The sequence below is a fragment of the Branchiostoma floridae genome, chromosome 7 (genome assembly GCF_000003815.2).
Source record: "Branchiostoma floridae strain S238N-H82 chromosome 7, Bfl_VNyyK, whole genome shotgun sequence".
NCBI lineage: Eukaryota > Metazoa > Chordata > Leptocardii > Amphioxiformes > Branchiostomatidae > Branchiostoma > Branchiostoma floridae.
Genome location: NC_049985.1, coordinates 8,985,314 through 9,008,236, shown reverse-complemented (window position 1 = coordinate 9,008,236; position 22,923 = coordinate 8,985,314). Strand labels below are relative to the sequence as shown.

Sequence of the window (22,923 nt, the reverse complement as noted above, 5' to 3'; positions counted from 1 at the left end):
AATAAATACCTAATTTGCATAATTAATGAGAAAATGCTACAATTTTATTGTCGTAAATGACAGTAACTTCTTACTTGTAGTATTTGGAAGTTATGTACGGGTGAACATCGTTGAACATTAATTATGCAAATGAGGGTCTCATGCGATAAAAGCCTTCTTTCTTAACATAGATTGTGTACGTCTGGTGTCTGGTAGAGGAGATGATCAACTGATACAATTTATGTAAATAAGAACCTTATTTGCATAATCAATGATAAACAATTAAAGCAGCAGTTGTAAAGAAAGGTAGGATTATTTGGCGAAGGTATGGGGTCGTGGAACTCTAGTTGTACATGCGACAGTGGAAATTTACAGAAAGTAATTTGTCTGGGCCAACCGGTTTTTTTCGTCTTTCAGTATCGGTCCACTTTTAGTTAGTAATCGATCAAACTTAGACGTTATTTTGTCGCAGTCAAAAACAAGAATGAACTACGGGCGATTTCTGACGGCTGTAAGCAGGGCTAGGAACAGTGAGTTCTTGAGCAAACTGGGTAAGTAGGCATTTCAAAGGACGTTATATGTAATATACGTTATATGTACTATAGCTCTGTTGTTTACGTTGTCTGACCCTTGCCTTATGTCATAAGGCAAGGGTCAGACAACGTACACAACAGAGCTATAGTTTTACACAATTTAGAGCCTGATAAGTTTATATACACAATTTAGAGTCTGATAAGTTTATATACACAATTTAGAGTCTGATAAGTTTATATACACAAGTTTTACATACATTGCTCGCTCCTCAACGATTATGACCTCGATGAAAAGCTTTCATGAAGTAACAAGTACTACAAGGGTTCAAACAATTTCTCTACTACTACTATATCTCCGCGACTCAACCTCTGCTTGCAGAATAAAGTGAAGTATGTTACGTCTACGTTTTGGAAATTGGCGGTGCCTTAAAAGTACCTAAAAGTCAGTGTGATAGGGCATGATCGCGAGACATGTGCAGTACTGTCTGACCAGTTCACTGTGCTGATCGAGGGGCTCACGCTCCGGGCAGTGAACAGGGGGTCCCGGCCCAACTGGCGGGGTTCTGGCGAGTTGGGGTTCTTGTTGAGCAACGACAAAAATGTTATAACATTGAAGAATTTCAACGTCTGAATCGGGTATTCGAATTTTTGACAGCGTTTGGTATGCACTACACGCTTGGTCACTGGGAGGAATTACACGGATGACTGGCAGTGGAACATGGCTGGGCCAGATGCCCCTTCCTCAGCAGACAATTTATGCCCGGCAGAAATTCTCGGAGATATTTAAAAGATTTTATTCCGATAATTAAGGGTTATATTTAATGACCCTCTCCGAGGTGTCATATCATACTACAGCAGGTAAACACCGTATTTACTTTCGATTTGGCGGTCCGCACCTTACTCTGTCTGAGTCAGGGATTGGTCAGTTAAGCCAAGGACGTTCTCAGAATGTCCTTGGTTAAGCTATTCATTGTACATGCGGCAGTGGAAATTTATACAATGTAATGGGTCTCGGCCAGCAGGTTTTTTTTTCCTTCCTCTGCCACTTTTGTCCAGTCGGTCAAACTTAGTAATCGATCAAACTTAGACATTATTCTGTCGCAGTCAAGAACAACAGTTTTCGAACAGGTTTTCTATGCAGTTCGAATCGCTCCGCGGTCCTTAGCAACACGTTGCTAAGGAAACGCTTCTCGCGCGTCAGGTGGATGAAATTTCATCCGAGTTTTACAGCTTCTTTAGACCTGATTGGCGGCCTTTCTACTAAGATTGTGTTATATCTGTCTTAGAGGAATATCATGTAATCTCGATATGATCCATTTTTGTCGGTTTTTATAACTATTATGTCTGGTTTCCTGATCATATTTGTTACACGATGAAATTGGCAAAATGGTGGTGCCATTCTGAGCTAAATTTTCGACGAATTTGAATTTCGGGGCAAATGCATTACGCCTTCGATTCTTTTTTCAATGACTAGTGCGCCAGAATTGTTGTATTTTCTACTATACCTCTTGTGAAAATCTTGTTGGTTTGAAATCTGGAAAGGTTTGTAATTCCATGTTTACTGAGGTCACCTTTTCGACTGTTTTAAATCCAAAAGTTACCAGTCGGTGGTTTGGTTGATTCGAATGCAATCGACTTTTAACACAAGTATCGGAACCAATATACCTCTCCAGTGTTTTCAAAGGATGGCTAAAGAAAAACTACACGTAAAAACGGAGTGAATTAGCAAATGGTATCTTAGTTTTACGGTAACTAGTACGTAAATACAATGGTGCGGGTCCGACGTGCGCTCTGTGGAACAGGCGCTGATGCCAGCACGGAAGCGTTCCTTTTCGGACGCCTCTGATGAGGTGGCCTCGCGCGGTTCAAATTTAAGCCTTTTTCGCCCTCGAAATTGATAATATGCCAAATACCACCTGAAAGAAGAGATTTTGGTCTATTTTACGTACTAGATTTTCTTTCGTTCTGAAATCTGCTGTAAGGTAAAACGCAGCGGGGAACTTGTGCTAAAATCAACTGATTTCAGATCATATCATCAAACGGGTACAGGTAAAAGTCGGTTTAAAAAGTACGTAGGAGTAAAATAGAAACCTTACATATTGTAAGGGTGATGAAATATTGATTGTACATAGCTGTAAACTCGAGCGACAAGCTTTTTGGTAGGTAGTCCCGACGCCCGGGGTTCATGGAACGTACATCTGTCACTCAAAAAACGGCGCGCTGTTCGCTACGGCAGTCAGTTAGAAATTTTGAAGTTAGATTTAGATCACTTCGGATTGGTATATTGACTTGAAACTCTGAATTCATAAACTGGGGACCACCGTAAACAGAATTCTGGTGATAAACTTTAAGATCTATGGAGAGAGGAGCTACCACGGTTGGATAATTGCTAAATCGTCAAACCCGTTGCGTTCTATTCTGGAATCAAAATTATGACATGACTTCACAGAATATCGGGGCAAATGCATTACGCCCAAATAATCTGTAATAAATCTTATACTTTCAGAAACTAGAGGGTTTGCTCTTTCTTACGCAGGTGATTTCCTGTTGGTTTGAAATCTACAACAGGTTCAAAACAACAGGCGAATTTACGCGAAAGTCACCTGATTTGGGGTCGTATTTATGACAGGAAAACGATACACAACCGGTTCAAAAATCTATATGAGCTAACAAGGAGGCTAAAATACTGTGAATGACTTGAAATGAAGAAGATACGCAGTTGTATACTTCAGCGACAAGCTTTCTTGTGAGGGGTGTTGACGCGCGGAGTCATGGAACGGACTACTTTCTCTTGCGGAAGGAAAAGAAAACTGCTTAGAACTCTCGGCATGGCGTGGCGGCTGTGAACCACGGGCAATTTCTGACGGCTGTTAAGCTGGGATGCCCCACGGAACCTAGAGGTGCCGCAAGCGAACCTAGCCGTGAAGGTGCACCCACACTGCACTTGGGGCACGCTTGCGGCATTGCGGGGTTCGATAGCGCAGATGTACCTTCACGGAACCTAGGGGTGCCCCACGGATCTGGAGGTGCCGCAAGCAAACCTTGAGGTGCCAGTTGCAAGCGCAACGTGTTTTTTTTTTTTAAGTTAGAAAACTTAGTAACGCACTGGTGGCAAGATGCCTAACAGTGCCACCACCATGCCATCAACGATATCAAGGTTATATTTTGCACTAAGTATCAAAAGTAAACATCCTTTTATCACTGAAAAGCTATTTTGGATATATTTTCTAATCATTTTTCAGCGGTTTTTGATTCAGTTACAACACTGTGAGTTCCATAAAACTTAACTCAGTGTATCCGTATTCAGACTTACTTAAAAATACCTTTTGATTTCTTTGATGGAAGGTATTTTATACTTGGAAATATGAAATAAGTAACTGGTTTATCGATTCATAAACCTACAGATGTGGAGAAATATATTACCGTGCAACGTTTAAAAAGGAATCATTAGTTAATGTTAGATGATAACGTTTATTTGCTTTTGAGTTTGCTTTACAAACAATGTAATTATCGCTGGTAGGCTGCCGCCGATAAAACACCAAACTTGCAGTCATATTTTTTCTCACTTTTTACAAATATGACAGACTTAGATATCAATAGGTTGTTAAGACAGACATCATTAACATACATGTCAGTCAGTGACCCCGTTCATTGTACAATAGAAATTTAAGGAACAGTGGACAAGTAGGGCATATATAGGCGCATAGAGCTATCAAACACGAGATATAAAGCTAATCATCATCTCCAGTGTCAATGTCCAGGGCTATTCTTTAATATCCCCAAATCATGATTTTCAACTGCTTAGGCCCCCTTTCCACTAGACGGCGATCGCGCTGCGCTCTCACTGCGACCTAAAACGACTATGTGTAAACTTCGATTTCATACTGGATACATCATACAAAATGTAAAAGTGACACTGAAAAGACAAGAAAACACACAAAGCGTATAAAGGTTCGTTTTTTAACTTAACAATTCGTTGAGAGATCTGTCAAATTTTAGGTCGCAGAGAGAGCGCGGCGAGATCGCCGCCCTAGTGGAAAGGGGGTATTAGCGGCCCACACCTTACTTTGTAGTGGCTGAGTCATGATCAGGGATAAGTCAATTAGTCAAGTGCCCTCAAGCTAGTTCATTGTACATGCGACAGTGGAAATTTACAGAAAGTAATTTGTCTGGGCCAACCGTTTTTTTTTCGTCTTTCAGTATCGGTCCACTTAGTAATCGATCGCGATCAAACTTAGACGTTATTTTGTCGCAGTCAAAAACAAGAATGAACTACGGGCGATTTCTGACGGCTGTAAGCAGGGCTAGGAACAGTGAGTTCTTGAGCAAGCTGGGTAAGTAGGCATTTCAAAGGACGTTATATGTAATATACGTTATATGTACTATAGCTCTGTTGTGTACGTTGTCTGACCCTTGCCTTATGTCATAAGGCAAGGATCAGACAACGTACACAACAGAGCTATAGTTTTACACAATTTAGAGTCTGATAAGTTTATATACACAATTTAGAGTCTGATAAGTTTATATACACAAGTTTTACATACATTGCTCGCTCCTCAGCGGTTATGACCTCGACGACAAGCTTTCATGAAGTAACAAGTACACAAGGGTTCAAACAATTTCTCTACTACTACTAATATATCTCCGCGACTCAACCTCTGCTTGCAGAATAAAGTGAAGTTAAGTCTACGTTTTGGAAATTGATAGTGCCTTAAAAGTACCTAAAAGTCAGTGTATAGGGCATGATCGCGAGACATGTGCAGTACTGTCTGACCAGTTCACTGTGCTGATCGAGGGGCTCACGCTCCGGGCCGTGAACAGGGGGTCCCGGCCCGACTGGCGGGGTTCTGGCGAGTTGGGGTTCTTGTTGAGCAACGACAAAAAGAATTCCAACGTCTGAATCGGGTATTCGAATTTTTGACAGCATTTTGATATGCACAACACGCCTGGCCACTGGGAGGAATTACACGGATGACTGGCAGTGGAACAACCTCAGCAGACATTTTATGCCCGGCAGGAATTCTCATGAGATATTTAAAAGATTTTATTCCGATAATTAAGGGTTATATTTAATGACCCTCTCCGAGGTGTCATATCATACTAGAGCAGGTAAGCACCGTTTTTACTTTCGATAGGATTGCTGTAGCCTCACGAAGCTTTCCACGACATCGTCTTCCGGGAGGGACGTAAAACTGGGGTCCGTGCTCGGGGAGATGCCGCCCACGTAAACAGCCTCATTACCCACACTTGCTGCAAAATACACCCGATATTATTATTATCATTATTGTATCATGACTCTGTCTGAGTCAGGGATTGGAAATTGAGGAGAGAGCAGGAGGGACGTCTGGACGCGTGAAGAACCGAAGAGAGAACTAGAGTTCCACGAACACATACCTTTGCCAAATAAACCAGGCTTGTTTAGTAGAATGATGTCTGTAGACAAATGCGTTACTCATTTCCTTTTCTTTATAATTATATGCTTGGAGTTGGTTTATAAGATTTGGGCATTGATTATGCAAATTAGATCCCAAGTTACAATTAACTGATATCAAATTGTATCTAGCATTACTTAAGCTATCAGCATACCAAAATCATGATGATCCTTTGATCCATTCTTGACTTATTCTCTTTGAAAGTCTTTAAATACACCCTTACTGAGTTACTCTCTTCCCTCTTTCTCAGTTACATATGTGACAACTTTGATGAAAGTACTATAATGGAATGCAGTGGATTTATGAACTTTTCCTAATCAATTATGCAAATTAGCTGTTAATTTGCATGATAAGTATCACATTATAAAAGTCTTCACTTAGGCTATCTACATGCCAAAAATCATGACGATCCGTCAACACGTTCATATTTTCTCATTAATTATGCAAATGAGATCATCATTTGCATGATAAATATGTATTGACATTTCTCTCTTTCTCAGCTACATATGTGACAAGTCCTATCATGGATTGTAGTGAATTTATAAAATATCCTCATTAATTATGCACATTACCTGTTGATTTGCATAATTGGTATCTCATTATGTAGGTCTTCACTTACGCTACCTACATACCAAAAAACACGATGATCCGTCAACATGTTCATATTTTCTCATTAATTATGCAAATGAGGTCATCATTTGCATAATTGATATCTATAGACATTTCTCTCCTGTTGATTTGCATAATTAGTATTCCATTATGTAAGTCATCACTCATTCTATCTACATACCAAAAATCATGACGATCCGTCGACACGTTGTAGAGTTATTCTCCTCCAAAGTTTGAATGGAAACCCGCGCTTGCAGTTCCAAAAAAAGCCGCTAGGGGGTCCAAACTCACAGCTCTTACTCTCTGCCTGGAGGGCTATCTGCCACTTAAAAATCATGACCACAGCATGTCCAGAACACGAGATATCAAAAATTGAGTTTCAGCTGCAGTACCATTATCGAAATTGACCTTCGTTTTCCCGACCCCTACCCACCTACCAAATATCATCAGGATCCATCCAAGGCTTCTCGAGTTATGCTGTTGACAGACACACACACAGACACACAAACACGCCCAAAACATAACCTTAGCCATTCTGGCAAAGGTAATAATGAGGGAGCAGTGGGAGGTGACCGCCCACGTGGGACAGGAGCGAGACTAACGGGAGGAGCTAGAAGCGGTGCCTGACCGCTGTGGGACATTTTCCCACAATTACCTACCTAAGCGACCACTGACAATAACAGAGACAGAGACGAGCAGTTTGGCAAACAAAGGGAAAAGTTTAATACACGGAACCTTTTCCTGAGAACAATAGGCCAAACGAAAAGGCCAAACTGTGTAATGGTAGAAGAAAGGGAAAGGCAGAGAAGAAATTCATTGTACATGCGGCAGTGGAAATTTATACAATGTAATGGGTCTTGGCCAACCGTTTTTTTCCTCTGAGTATCGGTCCACTTTTGCCATAGCCGGTCAATCTTCGTAGTCGATCAAACTTAAACGTTATCTTGTCGCAGTCAAGAATAAGAATGAACTACGGGCGATATCTGACGGCTGTTAGCAGAGCTAGGAAGAGCCTGTCCTTGAGCAAATTGGGTAAGTAACACCCTAGGAATATCTAAGGACGTTAAGTCATTGGCCTATCACACTGCCTAGTTGTGGTACGTTGGCACTGTGGCACCTTTATTATTAGCTTTGTGCCTTTTTAATAGCCGATTTTCTCTTGCAAGTTCGCACTGGCATGAGACACTGTTGTGTGCGTTTCATGCCCAGATGAACAGGTGCAACGCAATTGCAAGTCGCACTGTTGTCAATTTATCAAAAATCAATGTAATTCGTGGAGTTCGTTGGAGGCTTGTTGGAGTTCGAGAAATTTACCGAAGAGGAGCGAGCAATGTATGTAAAACATACACTGTATGTAAAACTTGTGTATACGTATATAGACTTATCAGACCCATTATTAGGACTTAAATGATGTAAACTATAGCTCTGTTGTATACGTTGTCTGACCCTTGCCTCATCCCTTATGACCTCAATGAAAAGCCTTTTGACTGGTGATCTGGTGAGTTGGGGTTCTGTTAGTGAACTTTTGCAACGACGACAAAAATGTTATAACAAGTCAAGAATTCTAACGTCTGAATCGTGTATTCAAATTTTCTACAGCTAGCGTTTTGATATACTCATGAGATAAAGATGTTATTCCGATAATTAAGGGTAAAAAACGACGCTCCCCGAGGTGTCTGTGGTGCCATATCATACCAGGTATTAAAGGGCCGTATTTACGTTCGATATCGGTGTTCCGACTGATAAACTTTTTGTGTCGACTTTGATTACTTGAGTATGCTCTATTGAATGCATAACCAGCAAGTGGTACAGGATCAGACAAGTGGAAACGTTAGCCTTGGGCACAGGTTCTACTTCGGGCGCGCTGTTCTTTAGTTGCGACCTGATTAGCCTGGTCACCAAACCCCAGCCCGATCTCAAGTATATCTGTACACGAAAGATATATCTTGAGGTTGGGGTATGGAATCCAGGCTACTACCTGATGGATCCTGCCAAGTTTTCAACAACTCCGAAATTATCAGGGAAAAAAAAGTGAAACCAGAAGACCATGGTTGAACTTTTACGTATGAATTTTTCACGTCATCCGTAGGAAAAAGGGTCGTAGTGAAGCATTTGATATCGCACAACTATGGAACATTTTTGAATAAGTTTAAAATCTATTTCAGCTCTATTTTTCCTCGTAGGATGCTCCCAATGGATAATTTTACCAACGATTTCCATGAGATTGGCGTAGGTAGGCTCCTGTGACCGCACCGCACGATGACGTCCGACATCAGACACTGTGTTATTAATAATAATAATAATTCATAATTCATCCGGTTTTACACCGGTGAGGCACAGTCCAAAGCACAAGTTTTCCAGTATGATCTGTCCTTCATGGCAGACATTAAATTAGACCCTGACAGTCCAATGTCTCTTTCTATCATTGTCTTTAAGGTAATGTATGGTCGGCCACTGACTCTGCGCCTTCCTTCTGGCAGCCAGTCCATTAGTCTGCAGGCTCGTTCCCACGAACCACATGCCCGCGGCCCTGCCAGGGCGAGCCGGCGCCGCCTCACCACAGATGAAATGGCTGGGAGTGGGCCGTATAGTTGCTTGTTGGTTAGCATTGTGTTGTTAGCGCAATGGAATTTCGTCACTTTCTGTTTTGTGAACCACTCACCTTATATATTACCCTGGTGGTCTACTATCATGGCAATGACCCCACTTGGATACTGCCATGCCAACGATAGAAAAACTCGGAGACTTTTATTAATAATAGCTCCTGGTCGCGTATGTAGTTTGTGGCATCAGCTAAAGAGGAGTCCGACAAATCTTCAAGAGATCTAGCGGTAGCCCTTTGGATACTGCCAAGTGCCAACGATAGATCTGCTTGGAGATTACACCACCCCCACTTTCACAAATGGACTAACCCTGGAGTTCACGAGAAGTTCACGAGGCCAGGCCATGACGGCCCGCTGATGATGAGGTTTACCGTTTACTGTACCTGAACATGTAAAGATGAAATACGCCAAGTTTCTAAACGCTGTGGCTATGGCCAGGGCAGCATCGCCTCTCCGTGGATTGGGTGAGCTTTAATTCAGTTGGATTGAACAGCTGCTAACGTTTGATACGTGTCAAGAATAGGTCATACTTTTAAAGTTCAAGTTGAGCTCTCTACTAGAGGCTTGTTGACCGCCGAAAAGAGGCACAAGACATCGTCACGGAAAAACTCGATAGAAAAGAAAATATCTGCCAGATGATGCTATAAAAGGTATCTACGTGATCCTGACAAGTTGATCTATCACATACAGTGCATTTGAACTTTTAGATATTATGTTACGGTGAGATTTCAAGAGCTAAAGTTGGCCTTCAAACTGCCGTGAAATGCCTGATTTCGGCGACGATTTCGTACTGCATGGGGGTTTCTGGGCTACCGCTTTCCAGTATATCCAGTATACTTCCGGGTCGCAACAGAGAGGTCATACCAGAACGCGTAGCCGTGGAGCCCGCGTGTCCTGACTCAGTATCGTTGGAAGCAAGCAAGGAGGTTCAGCTGAGTTCAGAAATGGACTATTTACTTGATGTGGCCAAGGACTTGGTCCACACTGAGAATCTGCTGTCTGACGGTTAAACAAACAGGCTTATTTCAAGGGAGTCTGCGGCCAGCACCTGACATACCAAGCAACTTTGCCCTAGCCTGATAACGTTTTTGCCAGTTTTAGAAAAAAGTTTCCTTAAAAGATTTCTTTTCGTACTCTCTTAATATACAAATAGAGAGCGCAATTCTTAGGTGTGTTATGGGCTTGACCTTTTCTTTCAGAAAAAGGTTTCCTTAAAAGATTTCCCTTCGTAATCTGTTAGTATACAAAAAGAGAGCGCAATTCGTAAGTGTGTCATGTGTATGACGCACTTTTCTTTCAGAAAAACGTTTCCTTGAAAGATTTCTTTTCGTACTCTGTAATATACAAATAGAGAGCGCAATTCTTAAATGTGTCATGGCATGACGCACTTTTCTTTCAGAAAAGTTTCCTTGATAGAATTCTCTTTGCTCTCTGTTAGCATACACTTAGAGAGCGCAATTCTTAAGTGTGTCATAGGCATGACGCACTTTTCTTCCAGAAAAAGGAAAATGTTTTCTTAAAAGATTTCTTTTCGTTTTCTGATAGTGTACACTTACAGAACGCAGTTGTTAGGTGTGTCAGGGCTTGACCTTTTTTTTCTTTCAGAAAAAGATTTCCTTAAAAGATTTCTTTTCGTACTCTGATACAAAAAGAGAGCGCAATTCTTAGGTGTATCATGGGCACGACGCACTTTTATTTCAGAAAAAAAGTTTCCTTAACAGATTTCTCTTCGTTTTCTGTTAGTATACACTTAGAGAGCGCAATTCTTAGGTGTATCATGGGCATGACGCACTTTTCTTTCAAAAAAAGTTTCCTTAAAAGATTTCCTCTTCGTTCTCTGTTAGTCTACACTTAGAGAGCGCAATTCGTAAGTGTGTCATGGGTATGACGCACTTTTCTTTTTGACAAAAGTTTCCTTAAAAGAATTCTCTTCGTTTTCGGTTAGTATACACTTAGAGAGCGCTATTCTTAAGTGTGTCATGGGTATGACGCACTTTTCTTTTAGAAAAAGAGAAAAGTTTCCTTAAAAGATTTCTCTTTGTTCTCTGTTAGTATACACTTAGAGAGCACAATTCGTAAGTGTGTCATAGGTATGACGCACTTTTCTTTTAGACCAAAGTTTCCTTAAAAGATTTCTCTTCGTTTTCTGTTAGTATACACTTAGAGAGCGCAATTCTTAGGTGTATCATGGGCATGACGTACTTTTCTTTCAAAAAAAGTTTCCTTAAAAGATTTCTCTTTGTTCTCTGTTAGTATACACTTAGAGAGCGCAATTCGTAAGTGTGTCATGGGTATGACGCAATGAGAAAGGTTTTCTTAAAAGATTTCTCTTCGTTTCCTGTTAGTATACACTTACAGAACGAAGTCCTTTGGTGTGTCATGGGCTTGACCTTCCTTTCTTTTGAAAAAGGTTTCCTTAACAGTTTTTTTTTTCGTACTCTGTAATATACAAATAGAGAGTGCAATTCTTAAGTGTGTCATGGGTATGACGCACTTTTTTTTTCAGAAAAAGAATAAGGTTTTCTTAAAACATTTCTCTTTGCTCTCTGATAGTATACACTTACAGAACGGAGTTGTTAGGTGTGTCAAGGGCTTGACCTTCTTTTCTTTCAGAAAAAGGTTTCCTTTAAAGATTTCTCTTCGTACTCTGTTAGTATACAAAATGACAGTGCAATTCTTAAATGTGTCATGGGCATGACGCACTTTTCTTTCAGAAAGGTTTCCTTATTAAAATATTTCTCTTTGTTCTCTGGTAGTATGCACTTAGAGAGCACAATTCTTAAGTGTGTCGTGGCATGACGCACTTTTCTTTCATAAAAGAGGAAACTTTCTTTCAAATATTTCTCTTCGTTCTCTGTTAGTATACACTTAGAGAGCGCAATTCTTAAGCATAACGCACTTTTCTTTGATAAAATAGAAAAGTTTCTTTCAAATAATTCTCTTCATTCTCTGTTAGTATACACTTAGAGAGCACAATTCTTAAGTGTGTCATGGCATGACGCACTTTTCTTTGATAAAAAAGAAAAGTTTCTTTCAATTATTTCTCTTCGTTCTCTGTTAGTATACACTTAGAGAGCGCAATTCTTAGGTGTATCATGGGCATGACGTACTTTTCTTTCAAAAAAAGTTTCCTTAAAAGATTTCTCTTTGTTCTCTGTTAGTATACACTTAGAGAGCGCAATTCGTAAGTGTGTCATGGGTATGACGCACTTTTCTTGGAGACAAAAGTTTCCTTAAAAGATTTCTCTTTGTTCTCTGTTAGTATACACTTAGAGAGCGCAATTCGTAAGTGTGTCATATGTATGACGCACTTTTCTTTTAGACCAAAGTTTCCTTAAAAGATTTCTCTTCGTTTTCTGTTAGTATACATTTAGAGAGCGCAATTCTTAGGTGTATCATGGGCATGACGCACTTTTCTTTCAGAAAAAAAGTTTCCTTAAAAGAGTTCTCTTCGTTTTCTGTTAGTCTACACTTAGAGAGCGCAATTCTTAGGTGTATCATGGGAATGACGTACTTTTCTTTCAAAAAAAAGTTTCCTTAAAAGATTTCCTCTTCGTTCTCTGTTTGTCTACACTTAGAGAGCGCAATTCGTAAGTGTGTCATGGGTATGACGCACTTTTCTTTGAGACAAAAGTTTCCTTAAAAGATTTCTCTTCGTTTTCGGTTAGTATACACTTAGAGAGCGCAATTCTTAGGTGTATCATGGGCATGACGCACTTTTCTTTCAGAAAAAAGTTTCCTTAACAGATTCTTCTTCGTTTTCTGTTAGTATACACTTAGAGAGCGCAATTCTTAGGTGTATCATGGGCATGACGTACTTTTCTTTCAAAAAAAGTTTCCTTAAAAAATTTCTCTTTGTTCTCTGTTAGTATACACTTAGAGAGCACAATTCGTAAGTGTGTCATGGGTATGACGCAATGAGAAAGGTTTTCTTAAAAGATTTCTCTTCGTTTTCTGTTAGTATACACTTAGAGAGCGCAATTCTTAAGTGTGTCATGGGCATGACGCAATGAGAAAGGTTTTCTTTAAAGATTTCTCTTCTTTTTCTGTTATTATACACTTACAGAACGAAGTCCTTTGGTGCGTCATGGGCTTGACCTTCCTTTCTTTTGAAAAAGGTTTCCTTAACAGTTTTTTTTCGTACTCTGTAATATACAAATAGAGAGTGCAATTCTTAAGTGTGTCATGGGTATGACGCACTTTTTTTTTCAGAAAAAGAATAAGGTTTTCTTAAAACATTTCTCTTTGCTCTCTGATAGTATACACTTACAGAACGGAGTTGTTAGGTGTGTCAAGGGCTTGACCTTCTTTTCTTTCAGAAAAAGGTTTCCTTTAAAGATTTCTCTTCGTACTCTGTTAGTATACAAAATGACAGCGCAATTCTTGAGTGTATCATGGGCATGACGCACTTTTTTTCAGAAAGGTTTCCTTAAAATATTTCTCTTTGTTCTCTGATAGTACTCAATCCCAAGTTACTTTGCCTCTGTTCGGGTTGAGGTATGGGCAATATATCGAGGCCAAGGCCAAAGGCCCGAACAGTGGCAAAATAACTGTAGCCTGCGCGGACGCCATTCCTCTTTGTCTTTATTCTTTCTCGTTTTTCTTTCTTTTTATTTCCATCGTTTTTTTTTTTTTTTTTTTTTTTTTCTTATAAATCCTTTATTCCCTATATCCTGTAGTTCAGGGCTGCCAGTCCGCCCCTCCTATCTCCCCTTTCGAAACCCGAGTGAGGACACATGGTGTGTTCTATACCTAGACCCTTCCCCCTGCAAAGCATCTCGGGATAGTACTCAATCCCAAGTTACTTTGCCTCTGTTCGGGTTGAGGTATGGGCAATATATCGAGGCCCCACCTTCTACCCCAGACGTACGTTCCTCCTTACTTCCATTCCACCCATCCCCTTTTCTCTCTTCTCCAATACTCACTATTCTCACTTCAAGGATAATTCAGTCCCAATTCGAATCCAGTGCTCCTTTCTTTATTTTATTTTCTTTCTCTTTTATACCCTGGTATACATGTACATCACATATTCAAGTTCAATGCGTCTTGCATGCCCAATCGATCTCAGAATTAATTACGTTTCCTTGTAACACCAAACTGTTTAGGATAACAAATCCTACCGCACATTTTACATTCTTCCTTCTCTGTGTGAAACTACGTCTCCGTTCCATACCCCCAACAACAGTGCTCCCCTCGCCTCTCGCTGAATATCTTGTAAACAGTGCTTGTCTCTTTCTTTATAAACTATATCAAAAACAACATCAGCGTTTTACTCAATTTTCACACATGTGCAAAGATCGTCGAGCTTATGGGAATATACATCAATGGGGAGTTCTCTCAAACACCGGCTTATACTGTCCTGAGTTCCTATCTCTATAAAATGATCCCGCATTTACTGGCTTCAGTCCCTTGTTAACACTGCTTTGTTGTCCTGTCTGCGCCTGTAAGATCGCCGCTGGGGACGTCTCGTGGCAGATCTTGCCCAGCTGTAGATATCGCTCTGCCGTCGCCTTATCTCTCCACCCTACGTGGGACATCAGGGCTGACTGGTCGGCTCCCCCGAGTGCGATTGTAATCGCACTTGCCGTCCGCAGCCCGTGAAGAGTGTCACCCTCGTATCTACCTATCTCCATTAGGTACGATTTGAACCGGTACTGCGCCGCATCGTAAGTGAATGGATCGTTGGTTACCTCCTGTGCTTTGTTGATCGCTCTAAACAGATACCCCTTATCGAGGCAAATCTTCAGGGACTGCGCTACCCGTATGTAAAATCGGAGGCCTTGTATCGGACACATTGACTTGTTTTTCCCTGCCAGGATCGGAAATGCGTTTACTGTCCCATCTCTAAGTGTTTTTCCAAACGTGTGGTTGAACAGAATGCCCTCCTCATTTGGCAACCACGCCAACTCTTCTGATTTGCAACGCGCTAAATCTGACGCCCTATCTGCAGCGAAAAACATGATCTTCAGGAAGGCCTGGTCTCGGGCCAAAGCAAATAATGTTGTGTGCCTCACCTCTTTTTCTTTCATCTTTTTTGTGATGTGAGTGCAGACCGCTGTGAGTTTATCGAAAAAGACGGGCTGCGCCTGTTTTGGTTGTATCATGGCATTAGCCTGCTCCGCCTTCGTCACTTTTAGGTATTGGCGCACGACGGGGGCCGCTGCGGGGTTCCCTGCACAAACCGCCTCAGTCCAGTCTCTTCCCCGCCCAGATGTGGTAAAGATTGCTCTCAATTGACCAATAATGGAGTCAACCGTCCCTGCTGCCAGCCGTTTTGGGCAGCCGCACCCAGTTTTGCGTTTTTCCCCAAAATATTTACAGTTCACCTTGTGTACGACGGTCTTTCCCCCCTTATCTTTCCACACCAGGAAAGCGCATACATCTTTTGGAGACGCCGTCACTAGATCTTTCGGCGGTGCCGAGTTGCCTAAGAAATCCACGAGCTCGTTCTCCAAGGCAGTCTTTTTCTTCCCGTAATCCGTGCTTTTCGCCATCCTGTTGATCTCATCCAGTCGATTATCTATCGCTGCCTTGTCTATTTCAACGCACTTCCGAGGGGGCGGGCACGGCCGACGTACGTAGTTACACATTTGACAATGCCTGAAATCCTGGTCGTTAGGGTGATGGCACTCCGGGCAGGCAACAGCGGGCTTCCACAAACGAGGCACCGCTGGTAGTGGCTGTACAAAGGGACAAATACACCTGTTGATTTTTTCCACTCATACCATGTCCGCTGTGAGTAGAGGAATTACGTTGTATTATGTCGGGCTAGTTTCTATCCTGAAGGCCCAGAGTTCGTATCTGAACATTTTCCCGGGTTGGAAACCTCGTTTGGATGGCGTAAGTAGGGCTGTATGGCTCTTCTCTTCAGATAACTTAACCGCTCTCTCTGACGCTCCTACCAGGATCGGCCACCACAGGGGTCGCGGCGACAACTTCGGAACGACTATTGTGGCTGTCGCCTTACTCTGAATCAAAAAATTCACCACTACTCCTATCATATTGATAGGTGGGAACACATAGGCGTTCTCTCTCTGTCCCAACGGGGAAAGGTTGGGATCGAAGCTGAACATATCAACACCCGCCGACTCAGGAGTCGGATGGGGTGTATAATGCCTTAATCTTCTCCCTGTGTGGTCCTTCTGGGCGTTAGAATCTAGCGCCATGAGATCCACCGTGTGACCTGCCTTGCCCCCAAATTCCGTCTGAACTCGGTGCCATAGGTGTGGGGCTAACATACAGTCCGTTTTAGACATGTGCCTGGACGGATAGTCTGCCTCGTTCTCTGTCGTCTTCACGTGTTTCATCGTGAGAGATATGTTAAGATCTACTACTGTTTCAAAGAGATGCCTTATCTCTTCATTCAGTGACAAGGCACGTGCCCCGTCGCCTCTCCACGCGTCGACAACCGCCTTGTTGTCCACTTTGATTGTCACCCTCGAGTTTTTCACCCAGTCTTTTGCCGACTTTAATGCGAGGGTGACAGCCATAGCTTCCTTGCAGTTAATGTCTTTCGCTTTTTCCTGTCCTTGCCAGTAGTCACTCAAACTCACGTCCGTCCCTGCACGAGCCGGGTTGTGCAGGACAGCCCCCCACTTATAACCCGATGCGTCGGTTGCCATGGAGATGGCGGTGTGCCTCTCGTCTCGCCAGGGTACTGGACGTACTTCGCGGTCCACAAAACTCCAGTGCTCTATTTCTGTGCGGGCGCCCTCTGTCAAACGCATGCGAGACCTACCTAGCTTTGTCATAATGCTTATCATGTTATTGCATTGGCGGGTATAAATCCTTGCTCCTGGTACCATCAGAGCAAAGGACACGCACTTGCCCACGAATTTCTGAAGGATGAGTACTGTCACACTCTTAGATGCCAGGATCGTCTCTCGGAGGGATATGAACTTGTCTCGTTTATCTTCTGGGAAGAAGAAAGTGCCCTCTGCTGAGTTCAGGCCGGAACCCAAGTGCACCAAGCACTGTGTTGGTACAATAACACACTTCTCTAGGCTGAGGAAATATCCCGCCCTCGTCAATAACTCACACATGACATAGCTAGCTCTGCTAGCCAGCTGGAAGTGGTCAAAGGTCACTAGTGCCCATTGCGTCATCAGCTCGCCGTTCAACCTGTCGTCGATGTACAACGACGTTGGGACGCCTAGGTGTCTAGCGTACGAGGCTATCAAAGATCCTGTTGTGTTATAAACGAATGGAGATCCCTTCCAGCCGAAGCTAAGACAACAGTAAACAAAGAGATAACCTTTAAACTGGAAACCAAAATAAGTGTAGCTGTCCTCTGACAATCCGATATGGGAATAACCGCTTTTTTCATCGGTATGGGTCATATAGCCCCCTTTTGTTAGAAGCCTGGGGGCCTCGGTTATCGTGTCTAGTTGGAATGGGCAATCTTTGGTCCAGAGGTTCAAGAAACGTCCATCCCAACACAACCTGGGCTTAGATGGTTCAACAGTCAGCGGGAGGACTAAGTGAGGGGGGGTGCATTCGCCAACTTTTCCCCATAGCTTAATGGAACCATCTTCTAGCCTGGCCAAGATCTGGGACGTAATGAAATCATCGTGTTTTGCACAGTTTCTGGCGTTCGGAAGGATTATCGATGGAGGGGTATCGGAATCGTACATCCGTTCCCTGAAACAACCTTTGAAAGGGGTGAAGAAATTCTTCACCTGAACCTTATTTCGTATCCAATCCAGGACCTGCTGCCCTTTATCCGAGAAATCTGCTAGTTTTTCCCACACTTCTGGATTCTCGTGTAGTGACCCGGCGATGAAATTTTTTGGGTCCCTGAAGGGCAAGGAAGTCGGATCTATGTCCTCCTGGGAGGTCACTGCCTCTTCTGCAGATACATGTTTTCCTGGGAGGGGCGTCGGCCATGATTTACCTTCAAATGTTACCCACGTGACGTTATCCGCATTTCGGCGACGCACGTGGCATGGGTCGAAATTGGTGTGGTGGCGTGGAGAGCTGTAACCCTTATCGTTAGCCGGAAACTGAGGGGAAATCAAGAAATAGGGACAAATCTTTAACCTCATTGCTCACATGTCCCGGTAAAATACACCAGAATTACTGTTCTATGGGTTTTCTCCACAGTCTTTGTTCCGGAGTCAAATTGATTTTAAGCGGCAGGAGGCAAAAGGATCAAAGACATATGCTGTTACCAATTAGGACCCCGTGTGGTTTGCGTCGGCGTCGTACCATGCTATGTTTTCTAGCTATGTCAGCCCATCCATCATGGCCAGATGTACACACAAACAAACAAACACTCGCACACATGTATAGGATAGCGATACCAGAACTTTATTCAAAGATGTTGATTGATAACCTCCATTTTATTATTATGTGCCCAGTTCCTCGCTTTTCCAATTTTTTCTGCGATCAAACTACTGGTACTAAGTGTGTCTACTTCTACATCTAATCGTCTACAATGTCCGTATGCTCTGAGCGGCCTTGTCTGTCCGTTTGACATGCTTTGACACTTCCCAGATGTCTGACACTTCCTTTGTTTTTCTGCTCCGTCATGATAATGGTCTACCGCCTCGGGGGGTGGGGGCAGCCCTTGATATGGTGACCCTGCTCGTTGCAGTTAAAACACCTACCCCTCGGGCCATCCCTTCGGTTGTTGGGGCCGCCGGGCCTGAAAGACCGGCCCTTGCCTTGCTGCCCACCAAACCCACCACCAGAGGCGTTGTTCGGAAAGGCTGGGGGCACCGGCCCTTGACCCCATGCCTGGTCAGGGTAGCCCGGTGGCGGTGGCATCCAGGTCGAGGGCATGTGCATGCTCCTCTCTGCTCGTCGCAACTCCGCCCGAGCCTTCTCCGCTTCCTCCGAGAAACGGAGCTCCTCCTTCGTCATGAGCATTTTCCCGACGTGTTTTCCTATTGTCGGGCTGGCGGCTGTGCCCGCAAGGAAACCCTGCACCACCTTAAACCGACTCAGCCTCTTGTGGCCAGCCTCCTTGGCCGCCCTCACCAGCCTCCTCACGGCATTCTGTAGTCTGGCCGGATATAGATGTATAAACGGGTCCTGACAGACCCGCTTCACCCGCCGCAACTGGCACTCCACCTCATCATCCTACAAAAACCCAAAAACACGTCGGATCTTAGAGGTTTAGCCACTCACGTTACACGCATTAACCTCTCCACCACTGTGTGGTCGGTGGTCACATGGTGTCAATTAAGTGTCATCCGGCGACTTCGTGGGGAACATACTGTCCTCCATTGTTATCTACTGAGCCTGGGGCCTGTTCCCACTCAAATGGCTGATCGACTAGATTTTATCTCTTCTCTACCATAGCGAGCTGCTGTCACACCGTTCCTACAGTCATCAATCGTGCGAGGAGAGTGCTAGCGTCTGGTACGCATTATTACTTTTCGTCTTCTCCAAAGTACCGCCAAACTCGTATTTACTGACATTGGGGATAGCATGCAAGACCCACTCAAAGTCGGGTCCAAGACATAGCTCTGCCCATCACTGACCATACTCAGAAAGCGGCATAATCAGCGAGAGGCGAGGGGAAACTAGGGGTATGGAAAAACGGAGACGTCATCATGGGTGGGAGGGTCCCGACTCGTTCGGTCGGGAGCCCACCTCGACCCACAGCACAATCGAAACTTCTACCTGCAGCTAAACTTAGTGTACTGCGGCACCCTTTGGTAAGAACTCTCGTCGCGTGTCACCACACAAAAGATTCGTAGGGCATACAACATATCCGCTTGCGGGGGGACAAACTTCCCTCCCGTCTCAAGCTCCGTTAACTCATGCATTACACGAGTGCAGGCCCTAGCCTCACGCAACTCGCAAATATAACTCATTCTCGGCTTGCGGGGGGACCACACTTCCCTCCCGTCTCAAGCTCCGTAAACTCATGCATTACACGAGTGCAGGCCCTAGCCTCACGCAACTCGCAAATATAACTCATTCTCGGCTTGCGGGGGGACCACACTTCCCTCCCGTCTCAAGCTCCGTAAACTCATGCATTACACGAGTGCAGGCCCTAGCCTCACGCAACTCGCAAATATAACTCATTCTCGGCTTGCGGGGGAACAGATTTCCCTCCCGTCTCAAGCTCCGTAACTCATGTATTACGCGATGGCAGGCCCCAGCCTCACGCACTCGTAAGGATAACTCATTCTCGGCTTGCGGGGGAACAGATTTTCCTCCCGTCTCAAGCCCCATACACAGAGCCATCACCATGGATGTCCATATCACATAAAATCCAGGCCTCGGCCGGGTCGTCACACAATATTTTAACACACTATTGTACCGTCAAACTCCGTCAGAATCGTGATCAAATATCGTGAGGTCTGAGGACTACCACCCCTCCTGAAGAAATTAGGGGGATCGCCTAGGCCTACGCCATTGGGGGAATCCCTCCAAACAAACGACCATGCACAATGTGTAGGACAAGTATCAGAACCAACCTCCATGTCATCGTCATCAGAGTCCGACTCAGAGCTGCTGGCCGGGTCCCTCTTTGACTTCTTCCCCTGTCGTCCAGGGGCGGCTTTCGGCGGGGCTGTCGCTGGCCTCTTCCCGTCTTTCCTACCAAGGCCGGAGGTCGACGGGCCATCCTCGGTGGTCGACGGGTCATCCTCGACCAGACCGACGGCGGCCTGCGCGGCGTCCCTGCTGGCCTTGTCCTGCTTGATGGGTTGGGCCGCCGTGATGTTATTGGCGGCCAGGATGGCACAGTGTGCCAGCTTCCTCATGGAGGCCTCGGCCTTGGGGTCCATGCCGGCCATCTCCATCAGCTCCTCCGGGGGCTCCCCAGTCAGTGCCCCAATCCGTGCCGCAATCTCCCCAGCATTGTATGCCGAGAGAGGTGGCAAGTCTACGAAAACCTCGCCTTCCGCACTGGTGTTCCAGTGCTGATTCAATTGTCTAAACGGTCTCAGCACTAGTTTTCCAGTGCTGAAATTATTTCAGCACTCGTTTTCCAGTGCTGATCGGCCTTGTTCCAGTACTGAAACTCGCTCAGCACTGGTTTTCCAGTGCTGAATTTCTTTCAGCACTCGTTTTCTAGTGCTGAACTGCCGTCAGCACTCGGTTACCAGTGCTGAAATCCGGGGACAGCGGGGCCGGGCCAGGTCATATTTCATTCAGCACTGGTTACCCAGTGCTGTAATCGCCGTCAGCACTGGAACCGAGTGCTGATATACAAAAACCTCACCTTCAGCACTGGATTTACCAGTGCTCGGGGACACTTCAGCACTGGAAAACTAGTGCTGTGAAATCTTCAGCACTAGAAAACGAGTGCTGACGTCTTTTCAGCACTGGAACGGTGTTCGAACCAGTGCTGACGTCTTTCCAGCACTGGAATCTCCCAGTGCTGATAGCGGCACTAGACGTAAATTCGAAGGTTCTATTGAAGGTAGACGGATATGTATATGTATTAACCTATTGCCCATGTAAAGAAAGCGTCACGCCCATCGATCGCGAGTATTTTCCATTATCCCCGAAGGTAATCGACAAATGAACACTGTGCACAATGTTATAGAGCAGAATATAATCTTACAATAGGTGATATTTATAATCCCGGTAATCTTTTAGTAGAGCAAAAGACATATCGTAATGCCAAATTACTGTAACGGTATATCTCAGAGTCTCCTCACTCTCAGCACTCGGTTTTCAGTGTCGAAAACTTGTCAGCACTTGGTTTCCAGTGCTGAATGTTCGTCAGCACTCGGTTTCCAGTGCTGAAGCAGGCGTTTCCAGTGCTGAGAGGGCGTCAGCACTGGAAAACCAGTGCTGACAAACATTCAGCACTGGAAATCCAGTGCTGAAGCCATATTCAGCACTGGAATCCAGTGCTGAAAAAGGAGGGTGAGGTTTTCGTAGTTTTGCAGAGAGGTGTCTCGGCCTCAAACCGTGCTAGTTGGTCCTCCTCAGGCGGACCGTCGGGCTTTCGCAACTCCCGCAAAAGCGGGAGGATGCTACGGTTCACCAGGGTGGCGTCCGCGCGCAGAACGGGAGGGGAAGACATCACTCCGTTCTGGTCGGGCGTCGAAACCCGAGTGAGGACACATGGTGTGTTCTATACCTAGACCCTTCCCCCTGCAAAGCATCTCGGGATAGTATGCACTTAGAGAGCACAATTCTTAAGTGTGTTATGGCATGACGCACTTTTCTTTGATAAAAAAGAAAAGTTTTCTTTCAATTATTTCTCTTCGTTCTCTAATAGTATACACTTAGATAGCGCAATTCTTAAGTGTATCATGGCATGACGCACCTCTCTTTAATAAAAGAGAAAAGTTTCTTTAAAAGATTTCTTTTCGTTTTCTCTTAGTATACACTCAGAGAGCGCAATTCTTATGAGTGTCATGGCATGACGCACTTTTCTTTCATAAAAGTGAAAAGTTTCTTTCAAATATTTCTCTTCGTTCTCTAATAGTATACACTTAGAAAGCGCAATTCTTAAATGTGTCATGGCATGACGCACTTTTCTTTGATAAAAGGAAAAAGTTTCTTTCAAATATTTCTCTTCGTTCTCTGTTAGTATACACTTAGAGAGCGCAATTCGTACGTGTGTCATGGCATGACGCACTTTTCTTTCATAAAAGTAAAAAGTTTCTTTCAAATATTTCTCTTCGTTCTCTGTTAGTATACACTTAGAGAGCGCAATTCTTACGTGTGTCATGGCATGACGCACTTTTCTTTCATAAAAGAGAAGGATTTCCTTAAACTATTTCTCTTCGTTCTCTGTTAGTATACATTTGGAGACTGCAATTCTTAAATGTGTCATGGTATCATGGCATG

The 22,923-nt window shown here is 43.9% G+C and overlaps 1 protein-coding gene across 4 annotated transcripts in view; it reads left to right on the top strand.

The window, feature by feature from the left end:
* The first annotated feature begins 374 nt into the window (after positions 1-374).
* Positions 375-22,923, top strand: part of LOC118419012 (kynurenine/alpha-aminoadipate aminotransferase, mitochondrial-like) — a 44,449-nt gene continuing 21,900 nt past the window's right edge. Inside the window, exon 1 of one of the 4 annotated variants that reach the window (XM_035825228.1) lies at positions 375-530. In XM_035825228.1, the coding sequence (XP_035681121.1) occupies positions 464-530 (67 nt within the window). In that variant the 5' untranslated portion in view covers positions 375-463. Of the gene's footprint in view, positions 531-4,697; positions 4,847-7,431; positions 7,586-9,446; positions 9,621-22,923 lie in introns of those variants that run through there. The other 3 variants (XM_035825227.1, XM_035825230.1, XM_035825229.1) reach the window with 3 other exon arrangements.